The sequence below is a fragment of the Neomonachus schauinslandi genome, chromosome 9 (assembly GCF_002201575.2).
Source record: "Neomonachus schauinslandi chromosome 9, ASM220157v2, whole genome shotgun sequence".
Classification (NCBI taxonomy): Eukaryota; Metazoa; Chordata; class Mammalia; order Carnivora; family Phocidae; genus Neomonachus; species Neomonachus schauinslandi.
This window is the reverse complement of record NC_058411.1, coordinates 95,419,847-95,445,381: the sequence shown is the minus strand read 5'-3', so window position 1 is coordinate 95,445,381 and position 25,535 is coordinate 95,419,847. Positions and strand designations below refer to the sequence as shown.

Genomic DNA, 25,535 nt, shown 5'->3' with positions numbered 1-25,535 from the left:
TAACAGAGTTAAGTATATGTAACAGGATTTGTGTCCATAGTGTATAAAGAACTGCTACAACTTAATAAGAAATAGTCAGCTCCACTTAAAAATGGGCAAAGAATATGAACCGGCAGTTTACAGAGGAGAAAATCCGTATGGCCAGTAAACAGGTGAAAAGTATTGTTAGCAATTGGGAAAAATAACAAATTTAAGAAATTTATATCCATTAAGATAGTGTTTAATATGTGTATTATATATCATGTATAAATGGCAAATATTTATACAAAGTAATAGGAAAATAGAGGCTATCATATAGCTGATGGAAGTGTAAATGGATATAAACTGCTTGGGAGAAGCACTTGGTAATATATTATGCAATTGAAAAGATACATCCATGAGCCCCTGAAAATTAACTTTTGAATTTATAACTGAGAGATTTTCACATGTGTACACCCGGAGACTTGTACAAAGTTTATTGCAGCATTGTTTGTAAGAAAAACTGGGAAGTATAAAATTGGCTTTTAGTAAAGAAATAGATGAATAATAAAAAAAAAAGAAATAGATGAATAAATTTGACATATTCACCCAGTGGAACACTTTTCAGCAGTTAAAATGAACGAACCTCATCAAAGTATAGATCTCAAAAATAATGTTGAATGAAAAAAGACAATTGCAAAATATATATAATGTAAAGGTATTTATATAAACATTTAAAAGCTTCTTGGAACAGCAGTATATGTTACTTATAGACTTGTACATCTAATACAAGTATTGAAATATCAACTGGGAAGCTTAGACATCAAATTAATGATAGTTATCTTTGGGAAGGTAGTGAGATACGGTATGAGACTGGACAGAAGAACGAAGGGGACTTAATCTATATCCTTCTATTATGCCTGTATTAAGTATGAAGTAAAAATAAAAGGCTAGATCAAGTGATTGCCAAAGTTCATATCTAGCTTAGAAGCACTTACATTTTACTTTTTTAGTTTATTCTTTCAAAGGCTGTCTTTTACACATATTTTTTGGATTTACCAAGTTGTTTGTGATAAGACATAGTCATCTTCAGATATTCCACAGCAAGTTTCTGATAGAAAAGGAGTATATTTAGAGCTATGGTTTAAAAAAATAATCACATTTTCAATTTTATATTAGTTTCTCTAAAAACCCTTTTTTAAGTGGTGCCAGTTTTTCCAAAGAGTTTTCTTCATATGGGGGGCTGAATGTGTTTTTGTCATTTTATTCATTTAACAGATTTTATCGAACACCTAACCTGTGCCAGATGATAATAACAGCAGTGAGCAAAACAGACAGAACCTGCTTTCATGGAGTTTAAATTCTAGTCAAGGAAGATAGCCAGTAAACAAGTAAATTCATAAAAACATAAAATGGGCGCCTGGGTGGCTCAGTCAGTTAAGTATCTGCCTTCCGCTCAGGTCATGATCCCAGCGTCTTGGGATCAAGTCCCGCATCAAGCTCCCTGCTCAATAGGGAGTCTGCGTCTCCCTCTGCCCCGCCCCCCACTCATTCTCTCCTCTCTCACTGTCTCTCCTAAATAAATAAAATCTCTAAAAAATATATAAAATGACTGATGGCAAGTGCAATAATGAAAAGCGAAGCAGAAATAGAAGGATAGAGTGATGCAGAATATTTTATATGGGAAAGTCAGGGAAGAACTATCTGTAAAAGATAACATCTAGCAAAGTCATGAAGAAAATGAACAGATAAGTTCTATGGGAGAAGAGTCTTAGAGGCTGACAGAAGCAGCCAGTACAAAGGCCTTACTCCTGCCTTGAGAAGTAGCACTGAGGCTAATGTGGCAGGAGCTGAATGAATGGGGAACAGATAAATAATAAGAGATGAGATTGGAAAGATAGATAGCAGAAGGCTGGGTCATGCAGGGGCTCCATGATCAAGACTGGAGCAAAGGACTAATGTGGTTTGGACAAAGAATCACTCTGGCCACTTTGTTGAGAATAGCCCACAGAGTTGGTTGGGGAGGAGGGGGTTCTTAAGGATAGAAATAGGGAGACCGGTTAGGTTACTGTAACACTTTAGACAGGAAATGGTGGGAATTTAGAAGGTGGTGAATAGTGGTTGGATTCTTGATGCATTACTTTTTAGGAGCAATTCTTTTTTTTTTTTTAATTTTATTTTATTATGGTATGTTAGTCACCATACAATACATCATTTAGGAGCAATTCTTTTTTTTTTTTTATTAAGATTTTATTTATTTTTATTAGAGAGAGAATGAGAGGGGGGAGGGTCAGAGGGAGAAGCAGACCCCCCACTGGGCAGGGAGCCCGATGCGGGACTCGATCCAGGGACTCCAGGATCATGACCTGAGCCGAAGGCAGTCGCTTAACAGACTGAGCCACCCAGGCGCCCCTAGGAGCAATTCTTAATACAAAACTCTCTTAGGGAAACTGCGGGAGTTATTAAGAAGAGAAAACAATAGCACACTTTAGCTGCTAATGAGTTATAAGCTATACAAACGATCCCAAAAGATTTAAAAACCTCTAAAAAGTCTTCTGTGGGATTGTGGGAAGGGGATTTCATTTCCTCTTAAGTGGAGATATCATTTGCTTTTCTTATTCTTTTTAGTCATTCTGATCTTTACAGTTGAACTTAACCCAGTTATACTTTGTTCTTTAAAAAGTGAAATTTGAAATCTAATTACAAATGAAAAGTTTTGAGGTTATTGATTATATTAACAGTCAATACAAATGAGTTTTAAATGTTGATTTTTACTTTATAGATTAACTGTATAGGTATATATAGAGGCAAATAATGAATTTTTTAATATTTATTTGGCTCTAGAACATTTTATGAAAGATAATTGGGTTTGTAGCATCTTTTAAGACATAAACTATCTCTGAACTTACACATGATTTCGTTGCATTTATACTTTAATGTGTTATAACAAAATCCAGTTGATGGTTAAATTATTTTATACTGGCTTCATTTGTATTATATATCAATAGTTCACTTATTCAGTAATTCACTTACTCAGTAAATTGATATATAGTGGCTTTTTTTGGTTATTTATTTCTAAATGTATTCTCCCCTTCCAATACATTACTGTATCAGTTAATCTTTATTATTCCTTTTATGTCTAGGGATTCCTTTCCCTAGCCTGTGTGGGTGTGTATGCACACATATACGTATGTGAGAGAGAGGGAGGGAGAAGAGAAGAGAATCTACTTTATAGCAAGTCTTTAGAACCACAGATAATATTACACCAGTATGGCTTTTAAATGCTAAACAAATCATTTTCCAGAGTGGCAGGCATACAGTAAAAATTGTAATTCATTATAAACTCTGTGTCCTATTTCTTTGTATAGTAATACATATCTGCATTTTTATGTATCTTTAAAAACAATTGTTTATTCAAAACATCTGTTAAAATGATACAGTGTAACAATAGGTTGACTGTAGCAGTGAACTCAGATATTCTGATCATGCTTTAGGACTAAATTTAGTCAGTGAATGGGAAATAGATGTTTGTTTTGCTTTGTGAAAAATGCAGTTTTAGGATATGATCCTAATCTTAAAAATGAATTTTACTATTTCAAATGTTTGATAAATTTATCATTTTTATTAACCTAACTCTCTTTTTCTTTTAGCAAAACTGTACAATCTAAAGTGGACTGCATTTTGGTAAGTAAAATAACTAATCTTAAAGTTCTTTTGTATAATAAGGCTTTTACCACTATATAAAATATATTATTCTTGAGTAAACATTTATTTTAAATATCTCATTTTTAGAGAATAAAATTTGATATCTGAATTACAACCCTAGGGGTGAACTACCTATAAGCTATCTAGATACTTTCCTATATCTCATCAATAATGAAATCACAGTCTGAGGTTATTGCATGTTTTTGAAACTTACTGGCATTTTCTAAAGATCACTTAACGCATTTAATAAAGTTGTTTATTTTTCTGTTCTAATAACTGTTAGAATTTGTTTAAAGGAAAGATTTAAGATGTTTGATGGGTTAGTTTTATTGATAGCATACTTTTCATTTTTAGGTTGCTACAATTTAGGAATTAAAGCCACAATAATAGTTCTAATTTATGTTGTACTTAACAGAACTCTTAAAAATGTATTTAAATGAGAGCTTTTTAAAATGCTTCATGGATTAGTTTTTGTTGGTATATTTTTCATGTGTGGTTTGCTGGCCTTCAGGAGTTAAAACCACAATAATATTTTAAATTTAGATTTTATTTGTAGTTCCTTAGCTCTTCTCTTGAACATGTGAGGGTAGAAGTATGAGGCTACTGGGGCTACTGGAATAGTAGTGACTTCTTTCACGAAATCTCTACCAATGGAATACTCCCTAGGCTCTAGATCATTTAGTGACTCTGCACTGTTAGATTCCCCAAAGTGTTCTTAGAGTTAGTCCTCTCTCTAGTAGTTTGTGACATCAGAACTTTCTTATTATTCAGGTTTAGGTCTTCCTTATAGGCTAACTTTTTTGTGGGGGAGGGAGGATCTTTAGTGTCTGGTGCTGAAATAGTATGTAATATGTTATTAGCTTATGAAATTATTGCTATGTTATGATATTATTAGCTTCTAGGTATGTGAATAATCAAGAGTAGTTCATAGGAGAAGTGTTAATTGATCAGTTGTCCTGTGCTTTTCTAACCTAATAGTTCAGAATAAGGATTTTGTGGGGATGTTTTTACCTTTTTCTTTCACTTACCCTTCCTTCTTCTTTTTTTTTAATTGGTCTCACAGTCTTGTTACCTTCCTTTTACAAAGAAACATGCTGTTTCATTTACTTCAGAAAAATAATTATTGAACACCTTCTGTCTGCCAGTGCTAGATATAAGGGATACAGAATAAAAAGGACATACTCTCTTGCCTTCAAGAAATTCAGTGTGTTGTTAAAATGTATTCAAGAGTGCTGTTAAGACCTAGGAAGGTAGTAATTGGGGATGAAGGGGTGACTTTGACCCCAATCCCCAGATGATTTCCTAGATGTCCCAGTTCTCAAGAGTCTCGTTGTTTATCACTCAGTAGTTACTGCATATTGCTTTCTTTTCAATACCCGAGATAGTGTTGGAGGATAATTCATCTTTTGAGGCAGAAGACTAGTATAATTTTTAAGATAGAATATTTATTAAATATTAAATAAGAAAAAGGCTTTTAAATTTTTCAAGTTCAGAATTGTTTATATTTTAGCATAAGGTCTAAAGTTATGTATATTTGATGAATAAGATAGTAAGATTTCTATCCTCATGCACTTTACAATTTATTGAGTAAGGTACATATTACATGAATAGTCAAATAAATGAGCATTATAACTTTAGGTAGTGATAAATGCTATTATAAAATTTTTGAAAGGTAAAGCAGGCAAGTGATGGTGGGTAGGTTGGATGATTAGCAAAATCCCCTTTGAGAAAATGGCATTTGAAGGGAGACTTGAATAATAAGAACCCAGCCTTGTGTGATGATTTGCTGGTGACACGTACTAGGCAGAGGGAAGAGTAAGTACAAAGATTCAGAAGCAGGAATGAGTTGGGGATATTTATAGAATACAAAGAATGCAGCGTCCTGGAACTTATAGAGGGAGAGAATGATATGAGGAAAGTTCAGGTAGGGAGAAATTTTTGTAAGGTTTATTTAGCCATGGCAAATAGTATGGATTTCCTTCTAAGTGTATGGAGAGCCAATTAAAAGGTTTTAAAAATAGTATGATCCAGTTGTTTTTAAACATCCTGGTTGTTGTTGGGAAATGGGCTGGTCTCGGGGGGTGAGTGTAAGCAGGAAAACCATTTAGGGTATGCAGAAGTCCAAATGAAAATTCAAGGCTCTTGCTTACGTGATGGCAGTGGAAAATGGAAAAAAGTAGATGGATTCAAGGCTTATTTTGGGTATAAAGCGAATAGGCCCTGCTTGTTGATGCATTGAATGTGCAGGGAGAAACAAAAAGGAATCAAGGATAATTCCTTTTTGGTCTAAAAGATTTCCTTTAGTATTTATTTCTTGTAAAACAGATTTGCTTGGAATGAATTCTCTTGGTCTTTATCTGTGAATGTCTTTATTTGCCTTCAGTTTTGAAGGATAGTTTTGCTGGAAATAGAACTTTTGATCAAGAGATTTTTTTCTTTCATCTCTTTGAGTATGTCATTCTGCTGCCCTTAGCCTTCATTGTTTCTCATTTATCATGTTTTCATGTGTATGATGAGTTGTTTTTCTCCAGTTGATAATCAAGATTTGTTGAAATTCATTCACTTGCTTATTTGCTCACCCACTTACTCTTGCTTTCAACACTTTGACTATTATATGTGTAGGTATGGATCACTTTGTGTTTATCCTACTTGGGATTTGCTGAGCTCACATGTGTAGATTATTCTGATTGGGGAAGTTTTTAGCCATTATTTCTTCAAATATTTTTCTGTCCCTTGGATTCCCCTCTCCTTCCAAAGCTTCCATTACATATATGTTGAAATGATTGTTATCCCTCCAGTCTCTGACGCTTTGTTCGTTTTTTCTCTGATTATCTTTCCCTGTGTTCTAGTTTCTTTGTCTTTATTAAGATTCTCTATATTTGATTCATTGTCATCATGTTTTCCTGTGTATTTAAACACAGGCAGCCTCATCCTGGCAGTACTGCTGTCCACACCATGTGGGATAGGTCATAGGAGAGCCCCTGGCAAGAGTGACACAGACTTTCAACAGTTAATACCTAAAGTTCAGTTTTTAATGACCAAACATTTCTTAACATGCCATTTGCCATTAGTTTCCAAAGCCCTAAAATAGATCTTTTTGGCCATTTTATACCATTATATAGTTATTTCAACGGGAGGATTTGCTGACCTATTCATTTCAACTTTTCTAGATATCTCAACGTTCTCAAAAAAGATTTTATCATATGTTTTCTTGTAAAAATTTTATGATTTTAGCTTTTTCTATTAGGTCTGTTAATCATTTTGATTTAAATTTGTGTTTTGTCTGAGGTGAACTGCAGTGTTTATCTTTTACCATTTGATTGGATAATCCAGTTGTCCCAGCACCATTTACTAAAAAGCCTACCCTTTCCCAATCGTAATGTGTGTGTCTTTTCCTATACACTTTTTTCCCATTAATTGTTTTATCTCTCCTTATGATGTCACACACTGTCTTGTTTATGGTAGCTTTGTGGAAAGTCTTGATATCAGGTCATATAGTGGTTCAAATTAATTTTAGCATTTCCATACAGATTTTAGAATAAATCTGTCAATTTCTAAAAAAAAAAAAAAAAAACCCCAAAAAACCACAAGTCTACTGGGATTTTTTTATTGGGATTACAGTGATTTATAGATAATTTGGGGTTGGTTGACATCTTAATGACAGATCTTTTAATCCATGAGCATGGTATATCTCCATATTAGTTGGGTCTTTCATAATTTTTCTCAACAGTGTTTTGTAGTTTTCTGTGTATAGGTTTTATATATATATATTTTGCTTAAATTAGTCCTAAATATTTTAACACTTTGGATGCTATCATGAATGGCATTTTAAAATATTTGTTATACGGTGTTTTATTGCTAATACTTGTATTGACCTTGCAGTCTGCAAACATATTAAATTTACATATTTTATCTAGAAGCTTATATGTAGAGTCCTTTGGATTTTTCTACCTGATACTGAATCAGAGTGTTCATAAATAAAGGAAAGTTTGATTCCATTTCATTTTGAACGTCTGCTTATTTATTTTACTCATCTTATTGTACTGCTAGGATCTCCAGGACAGTGTTGAATAGAAATGGTGAGAGTGGATTCCCTTTCCTTGTTCCCAATCTTAGAGAAAAACCATTCATTCATTCACTTTATAATGTGATGTTAACATTACCTTTTTCATGGATGCTCTTTTCAAACTGAGAATGTCGGGGCGCCTGGGTGGCTCAGTTGGTTAAGCGACTGCCTTCGGCTCGGGTCATGATCCTGGAGTCCCGAGATCGAGTCCCGCATCGGGCTCCATGCTCGGCAGGGAGTCTCCTTCTCCCTCTGACCCTCCCCTGTCTCATGCTCTCTCTCTCTCTATCTCATTCTCTCTCTCAAATAAATAAATAAAATCTTAAAAAAAAAAACAAAAAAAACCCAGAATGTTCCCTTCTGTTCCTATTTTCCTAAGAGGTTTTTATTAGATACATGTTGTATTTTATCAAATGATTTTTTTGCACTCATCAAAATAGTCACATGATACTTCTTTATTCTATTAACATGATGAATTGATTTTCCCAAGTGAAAACAATCCTTGCATTTCTGTGATAAATTCTACATGATGCTTTATACTTTATGTGTTACATGGTACTTTTATATATTGCTACATTGGATTTGCTATTTGTTAAAGACTATTGTCTATGTTAATTATGGCTTTCGATGTGCCTTTTTTCTTGTAAAACCTTTTACTGTTTTTTGGTATCTGGGTAATGTTGATTTCATACAATGAGTTTGGAAATGCTTTTCTCTTTTTTCTGAAGGAATTTATTTAAAATTAATATTATTTCTTTAAGTGTTTCATAGATTTTACCAGTAAAACTGGGAAAGGTTTTAGTTACAAACTTAGTTTCTTTCATTATTACAGGGCTATTCTGTTTCTTCTTGATACAGTTTTAGTGTTTTAGTCTTTGAAGGAATTTGTTCATTTTCTACTGTATTACTGAATATAGTAGGTTGGTGTGCATTGCTCATAATATTCCCTTATTCACCTTTATTGTCTCTAGAATCTGTAGCAGTTATCTCTGATTCTTGATAAGGGCCCTTTGTATCTTCTTTTTACTTGATCAGTTTAGCTAGAGGTTTAGTCATTTTATTGATCTTTTCATATGAATCGAGTTTTGGCTTCATTGATTTTTCTCTCTTGTTTATCAGTTTTCCATTTTGTTTCTCTTCTAGTTAGTATTATTTCTTTCCCTCTGCTTACCTTGATTTTAATTTATTCTTCTTTTTCTAGCTCCTTAATATGGAAACCTGAAACTTTTTTTTCTTTCCTATGGTAAACATTTTTAATGCTATAAATTGTCCTCTACACACTGGTTTAGCTGCATTCCATAAATTTTTATGTAGTGTTTTCATTATCATTCGATTAATTTTTTTTCTATTTTCCATTCTGATTTATTCTTGTACCCATGGAACACTTAGATATATCTTGATCAATTTCCAGATAGTTGAGTATTTATCAAAACTTGTTTATTGTGGGGGCACCTGGTGGCTCAGTTGGTTAAGCATCTGCTTTTGGCTCAGGTCATGATCTCAGGGGATTGAGCCCCACGTCAGCCTCCCTGCTCAGGGGGAGTCTGCTTCTGTCTCTCCCACTCTCCCACTCCCCTAATACATTCCTTTTTTTTTTCCCTTCCTTTGACTTCTTGTAAGATTATTTATTAGTGGTTTTCAGCAGTGCTGTTATAATAGCCTTAGTATGATTTTCTTTGTTTCTTGTGGCAAGAAGGTTCATTGAGCTCCTCAAACCTGTGAGTTTATATTTTTCACCAATTTTCAAAAAAATTCTTAGCCATTTAAATATTCTTCTTCATTGACATCCTGGGACTCAAAGTAGGTCACTAAGGCTATGCTTAGTTATTTTTTTCTCTTTTTGCTTCATTTTGGGTAGGTTATGCTTCTTTATTATCACATTTCCTAATATTTTCCATTGATTGTATCTAATCTGCTGTAAATCCCATTGAGTGAATTATCTGTTTTAGAGCCTGAATTTTTCAGGTCTAGAAATTCCACTTGGGTGTTTTGTTTTGTTGTCCATTTCTCTTATTAAATCTTTGGGCATATTTATAATACTTGTTTTAAAGTCTTTGTTTGCTAATTATATTATCTCTAAGTTTGTTCTGTTTACTGATTTTTTTCATTGTTATTTACGGGTCATGGTTTTCTGCTTCTTTGCGTATCTAGTTATTTTTAATTTAGTATTTATTTATTCATTTGTTTGTTTATAGTGTCTGGATTTTGTTCTCTTCCTTTAAAGTGTATTAGAACTTTTTTTGGCCAGCAGCTAAATTACTTATAAGATAGTTTGATCCTTTGCTGTGTTTAAGCTTTGCTGGGACAAGTCTAGAATGTCATTTACTTTAGAATTTAGCTTTTATACTAAAATATGACTTCTCTAGTGACTATACTGCATTCCTTGGGTATTCACTGAGCTCTCTCAGTTCTGTCTGATAAGAATTTGAACACATCACAGCCAGGTATAGTTCCCTGGTAGTTCTTTGCCCAGCCTCATGGAATTTTTCTGTACTTATACAGTTTAATATTCAGCAGTAGATTCCAAGTCTACATAATGATTTGTGTAGATTTTAAAGATATTTCATATCTTCCTTTTGGTACTTTGCCTTCTCAAACAGTGATCTCTGTAGAGGGGCATCTCTTACCTTGCCTTTACTGGCTTTTAATGACTGTATCTTCTAAGCCAGCAATGGCTGCTCAAGTCTATCTTCCACTGCGTTACTCTGACACATCTCTTTTTTGTATTCAAAGCTCCCTCAGCCTCCCTGTTATCTGGACACTTGTGATTACATTGGGCCTACTGGATAATCCAGGATAATCTCTCCATCTCAAGGTCCTTAATCACATCTGCAGAGTCCCTTTTGCCATGGAAGGTAGCATATTTACAGGTTCCAGGGATTAGAGGATTAGGACATGAACACCTTGGAGGACGATTATTATTTCTACCATACTGTCTTAGTGGATGTACTCACTCATCCATCTTAAAAACCTGGTAGTCATTCTTGACTTCATTCTTTTCCTCAGCTACCTCATATCTAGACAATCACCACAGTTCTGCCTATCAGTTCTGCCTCCTTAATTGCTTCGTTTTTTGTCCATCCCTACTGCTACTGCATTAATCCAGATCACCATACTTGTTGGAAATACTGCAGCTATTCCTTCGCTGCTAGACTCTCCACTTTCATTCCATTCTCCACAGCACCATTATATAATCAGCTTTATAAAGGAGCTCCTGGGTGGCTCAGATGGTTAAGTGTCTGCCTTCAGCTCAGGTCATGAGTTCTGGGTCATGGGATCGAGCCCTGCGTTGGGCTCCCTGCTCAGCGGGGAGTCTGCTTCTCCCTCTCCCTCTGCCTCTCCCCACCTCTCGTGCACACTCTTGCTCTCACTCTTTCTCTCTCTTAAAAGAATAAATAAAATCTTTTTTTTCAATCAGCTTTAATAAAACGTGCATCTGTTTATTTTACACCCTTGCTTAAAACCTCTCACTGACTCCCCATTATTCTATCTTATGGTATGGGAGACCTCTCATACTCTGGCCTTACTCTTGTTTAATCTTATTATTCTTCATTCCCCCCGCAGGCTATCATTAAGCTATAGTGAATAGTTGTGAAATAAGAGAAGAAATATATTCTCTCTAGCGCTGTCCATTAAAACATGGCTAGTCGAACACTTAAAATGTAGCTAATGTGACTGAGGAACTGAACCTTTATTCCATTTTAATTAGTTTCAAGTTAAATAGCCACATGTGGCCAGTGGCAACCAATTTGCACAGTGCAGGTCTGGAGCAGTGGTTCTCAACCAGAGGCATTTCTGCCCCCTATGGGATATTTTACAATATCTGGAGACATTTTTGATTTTCACAAGGCTGTTTAAACATTCTAGAAAATACAGGGCATCACCTCGTAAGTCTTATTATCCCAAAATTGTCAGTAGTGTTGAAGTTGAGAAACACTGGTCTAGCTAGATGATCTCTTCTTTTTTTGTTTTTTCTTTTTCTTTATATTGGCTATACCTGCTTATATTTTAAGATTCATCTTAGATATCACCCCCTCTGGAGTGGCATCTTTGATTTCTCAGGTCTGAGTTTGATACATCTTCTGTCCCATATTAACCTGTGCTTAATTACCTTTCTTGGTATTATGTAGTCACATCTATGATCATTATAATAAGCGTTTTTTATTTGTTCTTAGCCTCTTCAGTATAAGAACCTATTCATTGGAATATGATTCAAAGGTACATGAGGATGATCAATATATATTTGTTAAGTGTGTGAGTATAAACTAATCAATTATTAAACATTGAGATTTAAAATATAAAGAAGTGTTACCACCTTCAATTTAGGCCTTTTAGAGACCCATACTTGCTTAATTATTTGAATTTATTTTTTGGAATTACTTCACAGTTTGGCAGTAAGAACAGAAACTTGTTTCATTCTTGAGAGGAAAAGAACATTTCATTCTTTCTTTCTTCTTAATTTTTTATTTAAATTCAATTTAGTGAACATATACTGTGTTTATTAGTTTCAGGGGTAGAATTTAGTGATTCATCAGTTACATACAACACCCAGTGCTCATTACATCAAGTGCCCTCCTTAATGCCCATCACCCAGTTACCCCATCCCCCCACCTACCTCCCCTCCAGCAAACCCTCAGTCTGTTTCCTTTTTATTTATTTACTTATTTATTTTTATTATGTTCAGTTAGCCACTGTATAGTACATCATTAGTTTTTGATGTAGTGTTGAGGTTTTTTTTTTTTTTTTCCTGGCATTCTCCCCTTTTCCCTTGTTCTACTCTGCTTACATATACTTCTTCCTTCCATTCTCTCCTGTTAGGAGATAACCAGCCTGAACCACCACCACTCTAATCCAGAGAGTACAGATGGGGAACTGAAAACCTTACTGCATAGATGCAGGAAGGATTTAAGCAAGTGAAGTGGAACCAAGAGGCCAGAAACTAAGGAAACTGATTAGCAGTATAGCAGAATGGCTCAGAGCTGAGGCTATAGAATGAAATAGACCTGACTTTGAATCCTTGCCCCAGCCAGTATTACCATTACTGTTTGATTTTGGACATTATTTACCTAATTCACTTCTCTAAAGAAGGACATAATCATAGTACCTAACCCACTGAGTTGTTGTGAATATTAAGTGAGATAATTAGTGTAAATACAGTGCCTGGCACATAGGAAGCACACATGGCAGCTTTAGTTGAAGGTGTTACATGTGTAAATTGATAACGTAGTTGTAATTGACTCAAATCACCATAAATTTGTTTCTGGAAGTCTAAACAGTCAAAGACACATTTTATGTTCATCATCACAGAACATACCATTTAAGAATGAATGCTCCCCATATGGGACCACTGAGGGGAGAGTATTGAATCCCTGAAACATAATGAATGGAGGATGGAAAAGGTTGGGAATCTCGGCTAAAGCCATCCGAGAAGCCAGAAGGTGCATATTGTAGAACAGATGCCGATATCGACACTCCATACTCCCTCCTCCCCCGGGCCTTTGTAGATGCTGTTTCCTGGCTGTGCCCTTCTCAAAATTTTCACTTGGATCACTCCTATTCTTTCTTTTGGACTCAGCTCAGAAACCTTTTCAGAAAGTTTTGTTTATCTAGAGCAGTGCATTCAGATAACAGATAACAGCAGATAACAGAAAACTGAACTATGGGTAGCTTACAGAAATAAGAGTTTGTGTTAGGTGTTCTAGAGTGGTGCAGTAACTCAACAATGCCACTGGAGTCCTGGGCTCTTTTCTGTTTTGCTGTATTGACTTTTGTCCGCTCACATCATTGATGGCTACTGCACTTACGTGCCTTTGTCCAAATGGTGAGGCAGGAAGAAGGGAGGAAGGGCAAAAGGGCTTTCTTCTGGAGAAGCTCTGTCTTTAGTTTAGGATACTTGCTTCCATTCTGAAAACCCACTTCAGGACCTTCAGTCTCCAGAGTAATGTCTCTTGGGACTCCTAGCTGTAAGGGAAACTAGAATATGGAGGAGCTTTTTGTTTCGTAGCCTCTATACCAGAGAAAGACAAAGAAGAATATACACGCATACATATGTACAAGTTCAACCAATCTGCCTTACCTTCTCAGTTAAGGGCCTCTGCTTTCATGCACCCTGTAAAATGCTCTGTGTTCCTATTAAAGCTCTTACCACATGGTAGGCTAATCACCAGATTAATTTGTTTTCTTCTCCAAAAATAAGCTTTTGGAAGTAAAGACTGTCTTGTGGTCTCTATATCCTCAGTGTTTAGCACAGTGCCTAGTATGTGAAATATACTCAGTAAACACTTGCTGAATGATTACTCACAAACAGTAATTATAAAAAAGAATGTATAATATGTATATAATATCCCCACACAGAGAGTTTCTTTGTATTTGTTGTTGTTGTTCTTAGTATTATTTACCACCATATGCCAGACAAGTGCTTTACATGTTTTATCATTCAACCTTCTTAATTTGCCTATGAGATTAATCTGTTTTCATCTTCATTTTCCAGAAAAAGAAACAGGCTCAGACAAGTTAAGTAATTTACCCAAGGTCATAAAACTTGATAATTGGTAGAATTAGGCTCTTAATCTAGGTAGTCTGACTCCAGAGCCCAGGCATTTAAAAACTGTGATACACTGTATCGTTTTTTAAAGTATATGAAATATGAGTTTATATGTGAATTTTTTGAAATTCTGTTTCTTATTATAATCAAGAAAATGTTTCTGAAAATGATTTTCCAACTTTAAAATAAATCTGAAATGAAGAAATTAAAAGCTGACTTCATTATCTTACTGAATTTTAGTAGTCAGTAATTCTAAATGCAATTTATTTTTTGCATGCAGTTTGTTTGAATGCCCTTTAAAGAACTCAAAACATGCTCACTAAAACAAAATAGCTAAAATGATTCTAATTATTTAAATCAATTACAATTGTGAAAACTGTGCCACTATGAAATATAGAAGTGAAAAATATAAAATTGTATCTGTGCTATTTTTAAAGCCCAGCATTTTGCCTGTTTATCAGGAAAGACAAATGAAAATATTTATAGTGGTATAATTGTGAATAAAGCTTTTTGTTAATGTTTTAATGCTTTTGCAGTGAAAACAGTTGATTTTTACTTTAATAATAACAAAATATCTTAAACTAAATTTCTCATTAGTTATAACACTTTTAGATCTATAATGTCATTATACATTTGCAAAGCTGATCCAATTATATTTTTTATAACCAATTTTACAGTCGAGGCAAAATCTAACCTTGATATACCCAATACCAGAGGATTAGCTAGACCCCAGCAGAATTCGAAAGCTACTCAGTCCATATTGCTTAGTCGCCTTGCCTTAGTTCAGTTAAATGGGACTACCTGACAGCTGTAGGAAATCCTAAAATGTGAGAGAAATAACCATGAGTGTTTGGTGTAGAAAAGGCCTGGTTTGGTTAAAGTCAGTCACAGCAGGCTGGGAAATAATAGTTCATGTTTCCCAAAATATGGTCCTTGGAAGAATAGTTCCATAGGATGTTAATATGTTATACAAAAAGTTCCAAAAGTCAAAAATTTTTCATGAACTTTGGATTAAAAAGTGTCTTAAGAGCTATTAATATGCTGTGTATCCTGAATCTTAAGTATAGTGTGTTCCAAATTTTTTTCCCTCATAAAACTTACCTTGAAACTGGTTTTCTAGGCCACACTATTGAGGAAATGATTGGTAAAATCTATAGGGCAATTTTCTGGAATAGAAAGAGAAGTTATTTCCCATATGTTATCATTCAGAACTATCAGAATATTGAGAACTTCCTATTTATGTTACTATGTTTTAGGCGTATGCATCACCAGGAAGCAATATTTCCACCAGTTCTAATGTTCAGGTCTCCTAAATGATTAGTTCTGCTTTGGAATTATTAGAACTAATAATGATTAAAGGGGGGGGCAGGGAAGACTATATATTTTGGTTCCTGTTAGGAAAGGCTAATGTAAATACTAAACAACAGTTTGTCAGGAAATCAGTTGAAAGCAGGAAGAAAAATATATGTCTCATAGACTTGGCAATTCAACAGTAATCCTGGTAAGAATATAAAGGTAAGATTAGACATTCTTTGCTTACCTTTCTTCTCATTAGTTTGAGAGATAAAAGGCTTACAACCAAGAATAAGGGAGGGTATTTTAAATCCCATTTGTGTCCATATTTTTAACTTCTCAGGAGGAGTATATGGCCTTACTTCTCAGGCTCTCTAACTAATCAACATTCCAAGAGAAGACTCTTATGTATTGCCAGCGACTTCTAGGTCTAAAAAAAGTGCTGCATTGATTGGCCCTTTTTGGTGACTTAGCATAGCCTAATAAAGCACTGTTTTACAGAGCATCCTATGCTCTGGACTTAGGTCAAGTAAACTCACCTGGGCAAAAAGTGAACAGGTTAGAGTTCCTTGTCATAGATGAGTTTATAGGCTTCCTGACCTAAGTCACCTCTACTGGGATAGGGTTTATTCATGAAAGTTGACCAAAAGAGGACTTTATAGGATTATCATTAGGAAGGAGAAGTGGAAAGTGATATGGAATTTGCCAGAATCCCTTTTGGAGGGCCAGAGAAACCTGAAACTAGGTGACAGATGCTATCATTTAGATTATTCGAGTAGTGAGGCACTTCCCTTTCAGGGGAGAACTCTCAGGAGGGTCCTCTTGCAAAAGAATATAGTAGAAAACTTGAAGAGGTGAACTTGTGTTGAATCTGGTGTTAAGTGTATCCTAGGTTCTGAATATTGATTCAGTAATCCTTTAGAGGCTGCTCTCTATCACCCACTCCCATTGGAATAGTGTTTGTCCTCCCTAGGGAAATGAACAAAAATTAACAGCCTAGGGGCGCTGGGGTGGCTCAGTTGGTTAACTGGCTGGCTTTTTTTTTTTTTTTTAAAGATTTTATTTATTTATTTGAGACAGAGAGAATGAGAGACAGAGAGCATGAGAGGGAGGAGGGTCAGAGGGAGAAGCAGACTCCCTGCCGAGCAGGGAGCCCGATGCGGGACTCGATCCCGGGACTCCAGGATCATGACCTGAGCCAAAGGCAGTCGCTTAACCAACTGAGCCACCCAGGCGCCCCTGGCTGGCTCTTGATATCAGCTCAGGTCGTGATCTCAGGGTCCTGAGAACCACCCACATTGGACTTCATGCTCAGCGGGGAGTCTGCTTCAGGATTCTCTCTCCCCTTCTGCCCCACCCCCCCACCCCCTGCTTGCCCTTGACCTTGTAGACCAGAGGAACTACTCTAGAGACCCACAGGCTAGATCTGTTCCACAGAGGTGTTTTGTTTGGCCCACATTGACATTTTTAAAATTTCAGATTGGTTGCCATATTTTAAAATTGGGAGAGTTCACAGAAAAAAGTTGTATGTTTGGTTTCTCTTCAAAACTCAGGACACTTAAGTCCTTACTTCCACATGACAACAGTTGGCTGGGCCTACGTAGCAGCTATCCCTTTCAAACATGACGTATACTCTTCAATCTTCTCAATCCCCACCAGGCTTTTAGGTCCTCAACATAGATATTTTTCTTCCCTATAGTTTACTTTAATCATTTGTATTACCTGCCTGGCATTTGGGTTTGTGACCTCTGTGTTAGATTCTTTTGGGGCAAGGTTCTTCTGAGAGTCATTCTTTACAGGGTTGAGGGAACCATAATAGTATATGTGAGGACAGATAATGAGAAGACAGCCTCTCTTTACTGTCAGGTTTTGCCCTGGCTGGCCATTACAACAACTAGTCAATAGAAAAGCAAAAGTAGGGTAGAACAAAGAATTATGATAGCTCTTTTGAGAGTCTTTCCCATTGGCTGGTCATCGTGTGAAACATTTTATCTTATTTCCCAGTGAAACCTTCCCTGACCACTCTTGTTTAAATTGTATCCCCTCCCAACACTTTTTCTTCATAGCATTTATCATAACCATATAACGTATGTTTTACTTTTAAATTTTGTTGATTGTCTCTCTCCTAGTATTAAAATTTAAGGTCCTGCCTAAAGCATGGTAGACAGTGCTGGATGAAAGAATGAATGTTCTCATTTAATTTTTAAACTTTTCAAGTCTGTCCCATGGTTACTGTCTTAGGTTAGAAGCCAGTTATTTCGGTGTGCCTACAGCTGCAGCAATTGGACAGAAACTAAAGGATCCATGAAATGTTAGAGAATGGCGTATCTGCTTCCTGAGCACCAGACTAAACGAAGTTAGAGTGGGACTTTCTAAGATAGATGCTATACTGCCAGACATAATTTTGAGAACTCACTCAAGGAATAATTTTTAAAGAAGAGGCACTTGTCCTCTCCTGCCCTCCAGAGATATATAGTATAATATGTCATTGAGGGGACATATATGAAGTGTATACAGTTGGGAGACTTCCTTCCTCCTCTCCCTCTTTTATGGGAGAAAGCATGCTTTCTCACCTCACATCCTTGCTGTAATGAATACTAAATGATGACCAAGGTCAATTTACTAATCCAGTCTTGATTAAAACTAAAAGTTTCGTTTGCAGTATCTAATTAAAATACATTGTAGCTTGAAAGGAGCTCATTGTTAGAATAAAAGATAGGGTTTATCTTGTGATGTGGCCCTAGGGTTACTGTTAGTAAGCAAAGACCTGTTTCAAAATCTGATTTTTTCCTTTGGTCAGTTGGTTGAAGAAGTGGGTAACTTTCAAAAGAAAGGATTTTTGTGTAGAATTTACTACGGCAGGGAGGAAGACTTGACAAAAGGGCCAGATTTAAATAGCTGGTTCTGTTTTTTTAGTATTATAAAGAAATAATCTCTGGGGCCAGGCCATTTAGAGGATATTGAACCTTTTATTCTTTTTTTTTTTTTTTTTGCATTAATCTTGAGTTATTTCATACCCTCTTTGTATGGGAGGACAGTATTTTGTTTTGTTGTTTTGTTTTTTTCCCTCCTGTTAGGGATTCAAGTGGACTAAATTGCCAGTAAGGCGCAAATTATGAATTCTAGTAACTCTTCTCTTTTATAATTATTAAGAATGCCCTAAGCATTGTCAGCTAGCTTTCAAATTCATTTTATTGTCAAAAAGAAAAATAGGAAAGAATAATGGCAATCTCTTACCACTACCTGAAAGAAGCTCAATATTCATTAATATCTTGGTATTCATAAGAATGGCATAATACACAAAAGTGTGGTCTGGTAGAAAACAAATGAATTCTTATAGTATTGTGGTTTTTCTATCTTTTTATTTTAAGTCATGGGCAAAAGAAGGAGAGGTTACTAGGAATGGAGAAAGCAATTATAGAACTGAAGGTTCCTCTCTCTGGCCTACACCTCTACTGAGGCTGTAGCTTTGTAATCTTGAAGAATCAATTAGAAATCCATTTTTCGGGGGAACATAATAATAGCGTCTCTCTCAGAGGCCATCCTTTCTTCCTGTGCTGAAAAAAGTTAAAAACACAGTGACTAGAAAGACCTAAACCTTCTCCTTGTTAGTGCTCCCACCCCATCCCCAACTACTAGTAGAATCCTAGGGTCTTTTTATAAGGGATACAGAAATGTCGATAATAAGCTTTGCCTCACCTAAGTGATCCAAAGAAGTATTACATGATCATCTCATCGTGGTCACTCTTTGTAGAATTTAACTACGGCTAGTGGTGTTCTCCCTAGAGATGGCTCTCCTGAATTCTGTTTCTTTTTTTTTTTTTTTTAAGATTTTTTATTTATTCATTTGTCAGAGAGAGGGAGAGAGAGAGAGAGCACAAGCAGAGGGAGAGCAGGCTCCCCGCTGAGCAAGGAGCCCGATGAGGGACTCGATCCCAGGACCCTGGGATCATGACCTGAGCCGAAGGCAGATGCTTAACCGACTAAGCCACCCAGGTGTCCCCTGAATTCTGTTTCAGAGTGATTCACATTTGTCACCTTATGTACCCTCTGCCTATTTGAACCTTTGTACCTGCTATGTGAATATTTTAACAATATGCCCTTGTCTCAGCACTTTGTTTGGTCTTTAGTCTTCTGGGCACTTATGTAGGCATTATACTTGATACCATGTTATTCATTATTTCAGTTTCAGAGATGCAGCTTCTTTATTATTAAGTCCTTAAAAAAAAAAACCCAGTATATTTTAAAGCATGTTCTTTAAAATGACCACTGTTAGATAAAATTAGATGTTTAGATGTCCACGGCAATCTCTTTAGCTTTCTTCTTTCATAACTTAATCTAGTTCTAATTTTATGTGCAGAACTTTCCTAATGTATTACACCACTCTATTGAGAAATACCTTACTTACCTACCCTAGAGTGTGATTTTTTTCCAGTGCTTACACTGCAGCCCTTCAAGTCTCCTTGATGTCAGAATTTCTCTAGTCTTGATTGTAGTTGAGGCAAGCTCAAAGGGGTTTTTGTTTGTTAGTTTGTTTTCAGATGGTCATGGATTCTTTAGATCACCCAGCAGAATTAGAAGGAATTAAGAAAGTTTGGGTTTCACTGAAGTTTGCTTGTCAGCCTTGGTTTACTTTTTTAAAGCTGTCCCTTAGTAATTGATGTCTTTCAAATGGACTTAGATCACATTTGTAATCCAGAGCAGAATATTTTATTTATTTATTTATTTTTTTATTATGTTATGTTAGTCATCATACAGAACATCATTAGTTTTTGATGACTCATTTTTTGCGTATAACACCCAGTGCTCCATGTAATATGTACCCTCTTTAAAACCCATCACCGGGCTAACCCATCCCCCCCGCCAAAACCCTCTGTTTCCTGGAGTCCATAGTCTCTCATGGTTCATCTCCCCCTCCAATTTCCACCCCCTTCATTTTTCCCTTCCTTCTCCTAATGTCTTCCATTCTATTCCTTATGTTCCACAAATAAGTGAAACCATATGATAATTGACTTTCTCTACTTGACTTATTTCACTTAGCATAATCTCCTCCAGTTCTGTCCATGTTTATGCAAAGTTGGGTATTCATCCTTTCTGATGGCTGAGTAATATTCCATTCTATATATGGACCACATCTTCTTTATCCATTTGTCTGTTGAAGGGCATCTCGGCTCTTTCCACAGTTTGGCTATTGTGGACATTGCTCGGAGCAGAATATTTTAAACAGAATTAAACCATTTTCATTTTATATCTAATTCAGTAGGTTTACAAATAGAGTAAATTCTCACAATAATACAAATACAATAAAAATTACTCTCCCCATTTGATTTGTATTTTCTAGAGAATGGAAAAACAACTTCCTCTTACGTTGTTTATAGCAGGTGGCTCAAAAGAAAATCACACCCCACCCCCACGCCGACCATAGTTCTATCATAGCAAGTTAGGCAAGTGAAATTTAGAATTCTAAGCAACAAGCATTGAAAACTAGAGTCCTCATACCTTGACCTTTTTCTCTATCTTCCTTATTCAATCCTGTGGGAGGACAGCTTTCACAACTGCTGGGGCCTGAGAGAATATAATATCAGGTATGTTGATTGTTTCCATAAATTAAAAAAGGCTATAGAATAAGGTTCTACTTTCCCCCTTTTAGTCCTTCTGCCAATGATGCTGGTGCAAAAAGAGGCCTTTTAGTACTGTGCTCCTGAATCAGTGTCACCTGAGGAGGAAAAAATTAGATTTTTTTTACGTTTTGTTTTTTGCTTTGTTTCTGTAGTTTATAAAATCAAATGCAAATTCAAGCATGACTATCCTGTCAGTGTATATATTTTCCCTCTATACATGGTTAATGGAAGAAACAGTCAAACTGGAGAATGTAGGTTTCTAGATTTTAAGCTGACTGTTCTGCATACAAATTTAAGTTAAATTTTTTTTTAAAAGACCCTTTTCTGATACCAGTTTGAAAAGTAAAGTTTGAAGAACTAATTATGGATATGATAGCCTGGTTGGTCATCTTCCATCAGAACTCAGTCATTGTCAACCTAGCTAGTTCTTTGAAGGGTATTTATACATCTCAATAGAAGAGTTTCTGCTTTTTCTGGAAATAAAAATAATGATCCTCAGATGTCAATTCACCATCATGGATTTGCATGAAAGCTTCACAATTGAGCCTTCAATTTGTTATGGTCTTAGTAAACATCAGCCCTTTCCCGGTTTTGTGACCTTATTTAAAAACAAAACAAACAAACAAACAAAAAACAAAAACCTCAGTAACACCTGAGAGGGAAGTCTCATAACAGGAAACACATCACTATAGCGAAACTGATTTCAAACAGGAGAAATTCCTTTTTATTAACATTTGAGAAATTATAGTGTAAACCCGATTCAAGATGGTCCCTAAAAACAGGAGCAGATCTCTCTATTCAGACTATCTTATAACTATATTGCATGGCAGTAAATACTGGGAATATATTTCCTTATCATCTGCTTGAAGGGCTTCAAGTCCTGGTAATCAGACATTTGGAATTCTCCCTGATCCTCAGCAATCCATCCATTTATATTGATAGTTCAGAGGCAGAAATGCTAAAAATAAACTCAGGTTTTGTTTTTGTTTTTTTTAAAGATTTTATTTATTTGACAGAGACACAGCGAGAGAGGGAACACAAGCAGGGGGAGTGGGAGAGGGAGAAGCAGACTCGCCACTGAGCAGGGAGCCCGATGTGGGGCTCGATCCCAGGACCCCGGGATCATGACCTGAGTCGAAGGCAGACGCTTAATGACTGAGCCACCCAGGCGCCCCAAAACTCGGTTTTTGAAATATAGAATATTGTTTCAAGTATTTTTTATGATAGAAGACAGGTGGAAAGTTACACATTTCGTTCCAAATCCAACCTAGGAAAGCTTTTGTTTTTGACCTATTCTGCTTAAATTGATTTCTTTCTCTCTAGTAGTACAGTTGTTGTCAGAAGTAATTTCTAACTTCTATTTCATCTTGATGGCTTAGGAGGAAATAGTATCTACCTTTTTCTGCATTCACCCTGTGGAAAGTCACTGTTGATGGAACACTGTCTTCAATAACTTAGGGGCAAGTGTGATGCTCACACATGAAACCTAGGAGCCTTGTTCTTATGGTGTACCTCCCAAGTTAGTGGAGGTCATGAGGCTAAAATATTTCCTACAAGACATCTTGCTTTTTCAAATAAAAGATTATGTACTTGTTGATAGAATTTGAACCATAAACTCTTCTACCAAAATCTTTTAAGCAATTACATATTTCAGAATAATATTTATATAATAATATCTATCATAGATATATTTTATAAATTGCTTTTAATCCTCACAAAAATTTTATGAGCATTTTATCACTGTTTTACAGATTACTCAGCTTGAACAACTTGCTAATATCACAAAGCTAATGAGTGCAAATCTGGAATTTGGCTCTAAGCCTTCTAATTCTATATTCTACACGTCACTACTACTATATCTTACTGCTTTAGATAGATTAGATTTGAAGGGTCAGTCTATCAAGCTCAAGTAGCAGCTGTTTCATTCATTTTTAATATATAATATAGGTCATATATTCATACTAGTTATCAACAGGAAATTTGCCTGTTAAACTCAGATTTATAAAAGCTCTATCAAAGCTCCTTTATTACTGTGTTAATCAATTATTGGGTAATATTTTTATATGAAGAATCTCTGACACAAGTTCAAGAAGGATCAGTGAATTATACATTTTGTTATATTACTCTCGAGGATAAGTTGTTGATTTTTTCTAAATTAAATTACACCTTAGAGAAAGGTGTTTTTAAATACTAAAAGTAAAAATGGCATTCTTTTTAACCTGTAAGTAAACAAGAATCCCATAATAGATGTGGAATGAAAAATTAGAAGGGAACTGGTGAATTACTCAATATATTGGACAATTAGCTAACCTTGTGGGAAACTTTTAATCAGAGCCCCTGCTCTATAGAAAAATAAATTCCAGGGGAATTAAACACCTAAATGTGAAGAACAAAACTTTAAAAAGAAAACAAGGGGTACCTTTATGACACTGGGATAGGGAAGGATTTCAACACAAGACACAGAAAACGCAGATTAAAAATGAAAAGGTTCGGGCGCCTGGGTGGCTCAGTCGGTTAGGCGACTGCCTTCGGCTCAGGTCATGATCCTGGAGTCCCGGGATCGAGTCCCGCATCGGGCTCCCTGCTCAGCAGGGAGTCTGCTTCTCCCTCTGACCCTCCCCCCTCTCGTGTGCTCTCTCTCTCTCATTCTCTCTCTCAAATAAATAAATAAAATCTTTAAAAAAAAAAAAAAAAGAAAAGGTTGATATATTTGACTTCCTGGAAATTAAAAACGTCTCTGCATCAAAGACTCCAAAAGCAAAATGAAAAGATGAGCTACAACTAGGAGAATGTAATAGCAGCACGTATAGCCAATGGAGAATTAGTATATAGACTACATGATAAATACCCTCATTTTTAAATGTGTGGTTTCTTCAACAGTGTGGTTCTTTAGTTGAGATTCCCTGACTAGCAGTATCAGCATCAGTGGGAACGAACGTATTAGAAATCAGGATTCTCGGGCGCCTCGGTGGCTCAGTTGGTTAAGCAACTGCCTTTGGCTCAGGTCATGATCCTGGAGTCCTGGGATCGAGTCCCACATCAGGCTCCCTGCTAAGCAGGGAGTCTGCTTCTCCCTCTGACCCTCTTCCCTCTCGTGCTCTCTCTCTCATTCTCTCTCTCTCAAATAAATAAATAAAATCTAAAAAAAAAGAAAGGAAATCAGGATTCTCTGGCCCCCACTCAAGATCCTACTGATTCAGAAACTCTGGAGGTTGGGTTTTACAGTCTTTACAGGCTCTCCAGTCTTTACCAGATTCTGATGCATGCTAAAATTTGATAGCCATTGTATTAAACTCAAATGATAAATAATATGAAAAAATATTTAGTCTTATCTTCAACCAGAAAATGTAAGACTGTGAAACATTTTTTCATACCCATAAGAGTAGCTAACATTTAAGTTTTAACTAGGATGTAGAAAAATTGTAGTTTTGCTGTAGGAAATATAAATTGGCATAATGGTTTCAGGGAGTAATTTGGAAATACCCAGTAAAGTTGAAGGTGTGCATCCTTGATGACCAGGTATTTCTACTTTTAAGTATTTACCGTAAAAAAAACTCTTGCACAAAGATACAGCAGTCAAAAATAAAGAATTTTTGTTGTAGCACTATTTGAAATAATGAAACTTTATGATAAACTGTCTATCAGTAAAGAATGAATAAGCTGGTTTTAATCCATGCAGCTGTTGTACAATGTTTAAAGTCAACGAATTTGCAAATATGGCCAGAAGTTAGCATCTTTTAAATATGAATAGTGGTGCATGTGTACCTGCTTTCTGTACTTTGTTTGAAATGCTTCATAATTTTAAATTTAAAAAATTAAATGGGATATTAAAATATTAAAAGGATCCTCACCTGGCTCTGTCTTATCTTTCAGGATTCTGTTTCAAAAGATTGAGTTTGGGGCATCTGGGTGACTCAGTGGTTGAGTGGCTGGCTCTTGATTTCAGCTCAGGTCATGATCTCAGGGTCCTGGGATCCAGCCCCACATTGGGCTCCATGTGCTCACTGGGGAGTTTGCTTGAGGAGTCTCACTCTCCCTCCCTCTGCTCTTCCCCCCACTCCTGCTTGCGTGTGCGCGCTCTCTCTCAAATAAGTAAATAAATCTTAAAAAAAAATAAAACGGTGATTGAATTTGGGCAAACTAGAATCTTCAGTCTAGTTGAGGGGGGAAGGTATAACTAGACACTGAAAATCATTTTTTGAACAGTAAATGCAAAAAACCCTCCAGCAAATGCAAGTTAATTGAATATAAATTCTTGAGTAATTGCTGTGGCCCAAAGTAGAGGGACATATAGGCATATTATAGTATCATGTGTCCAAAATTAATAGAGTTGAATTAGAGTAGGTTT

At 35.8% G+C, this 25,535-nt stretch overlaps 1 protein-coding gene across 1 annotated transcript in view; it reads left to right on the top strand.

Annotated features, from left to right (window-relative positions):
• The window catches only part of RFX7 (regulatory factor X7), a 135,713-nt gene that overhangs the window by 52,711 nt on the left and 57,467 nt on the right, over window positions 1-25,535 (top strand). Inside the window, exon 2 of the mRNA XM_044917954.1 lies at window positions 3,609-3,642. Within this exon, the coding sequence (XP_044773889.1) occupies window positions 3,609-3,642 (34 nt within the window). The remainder of the gene's footprint in view (window positions 1-3,608; window positions 3,643-25,535) is intronic.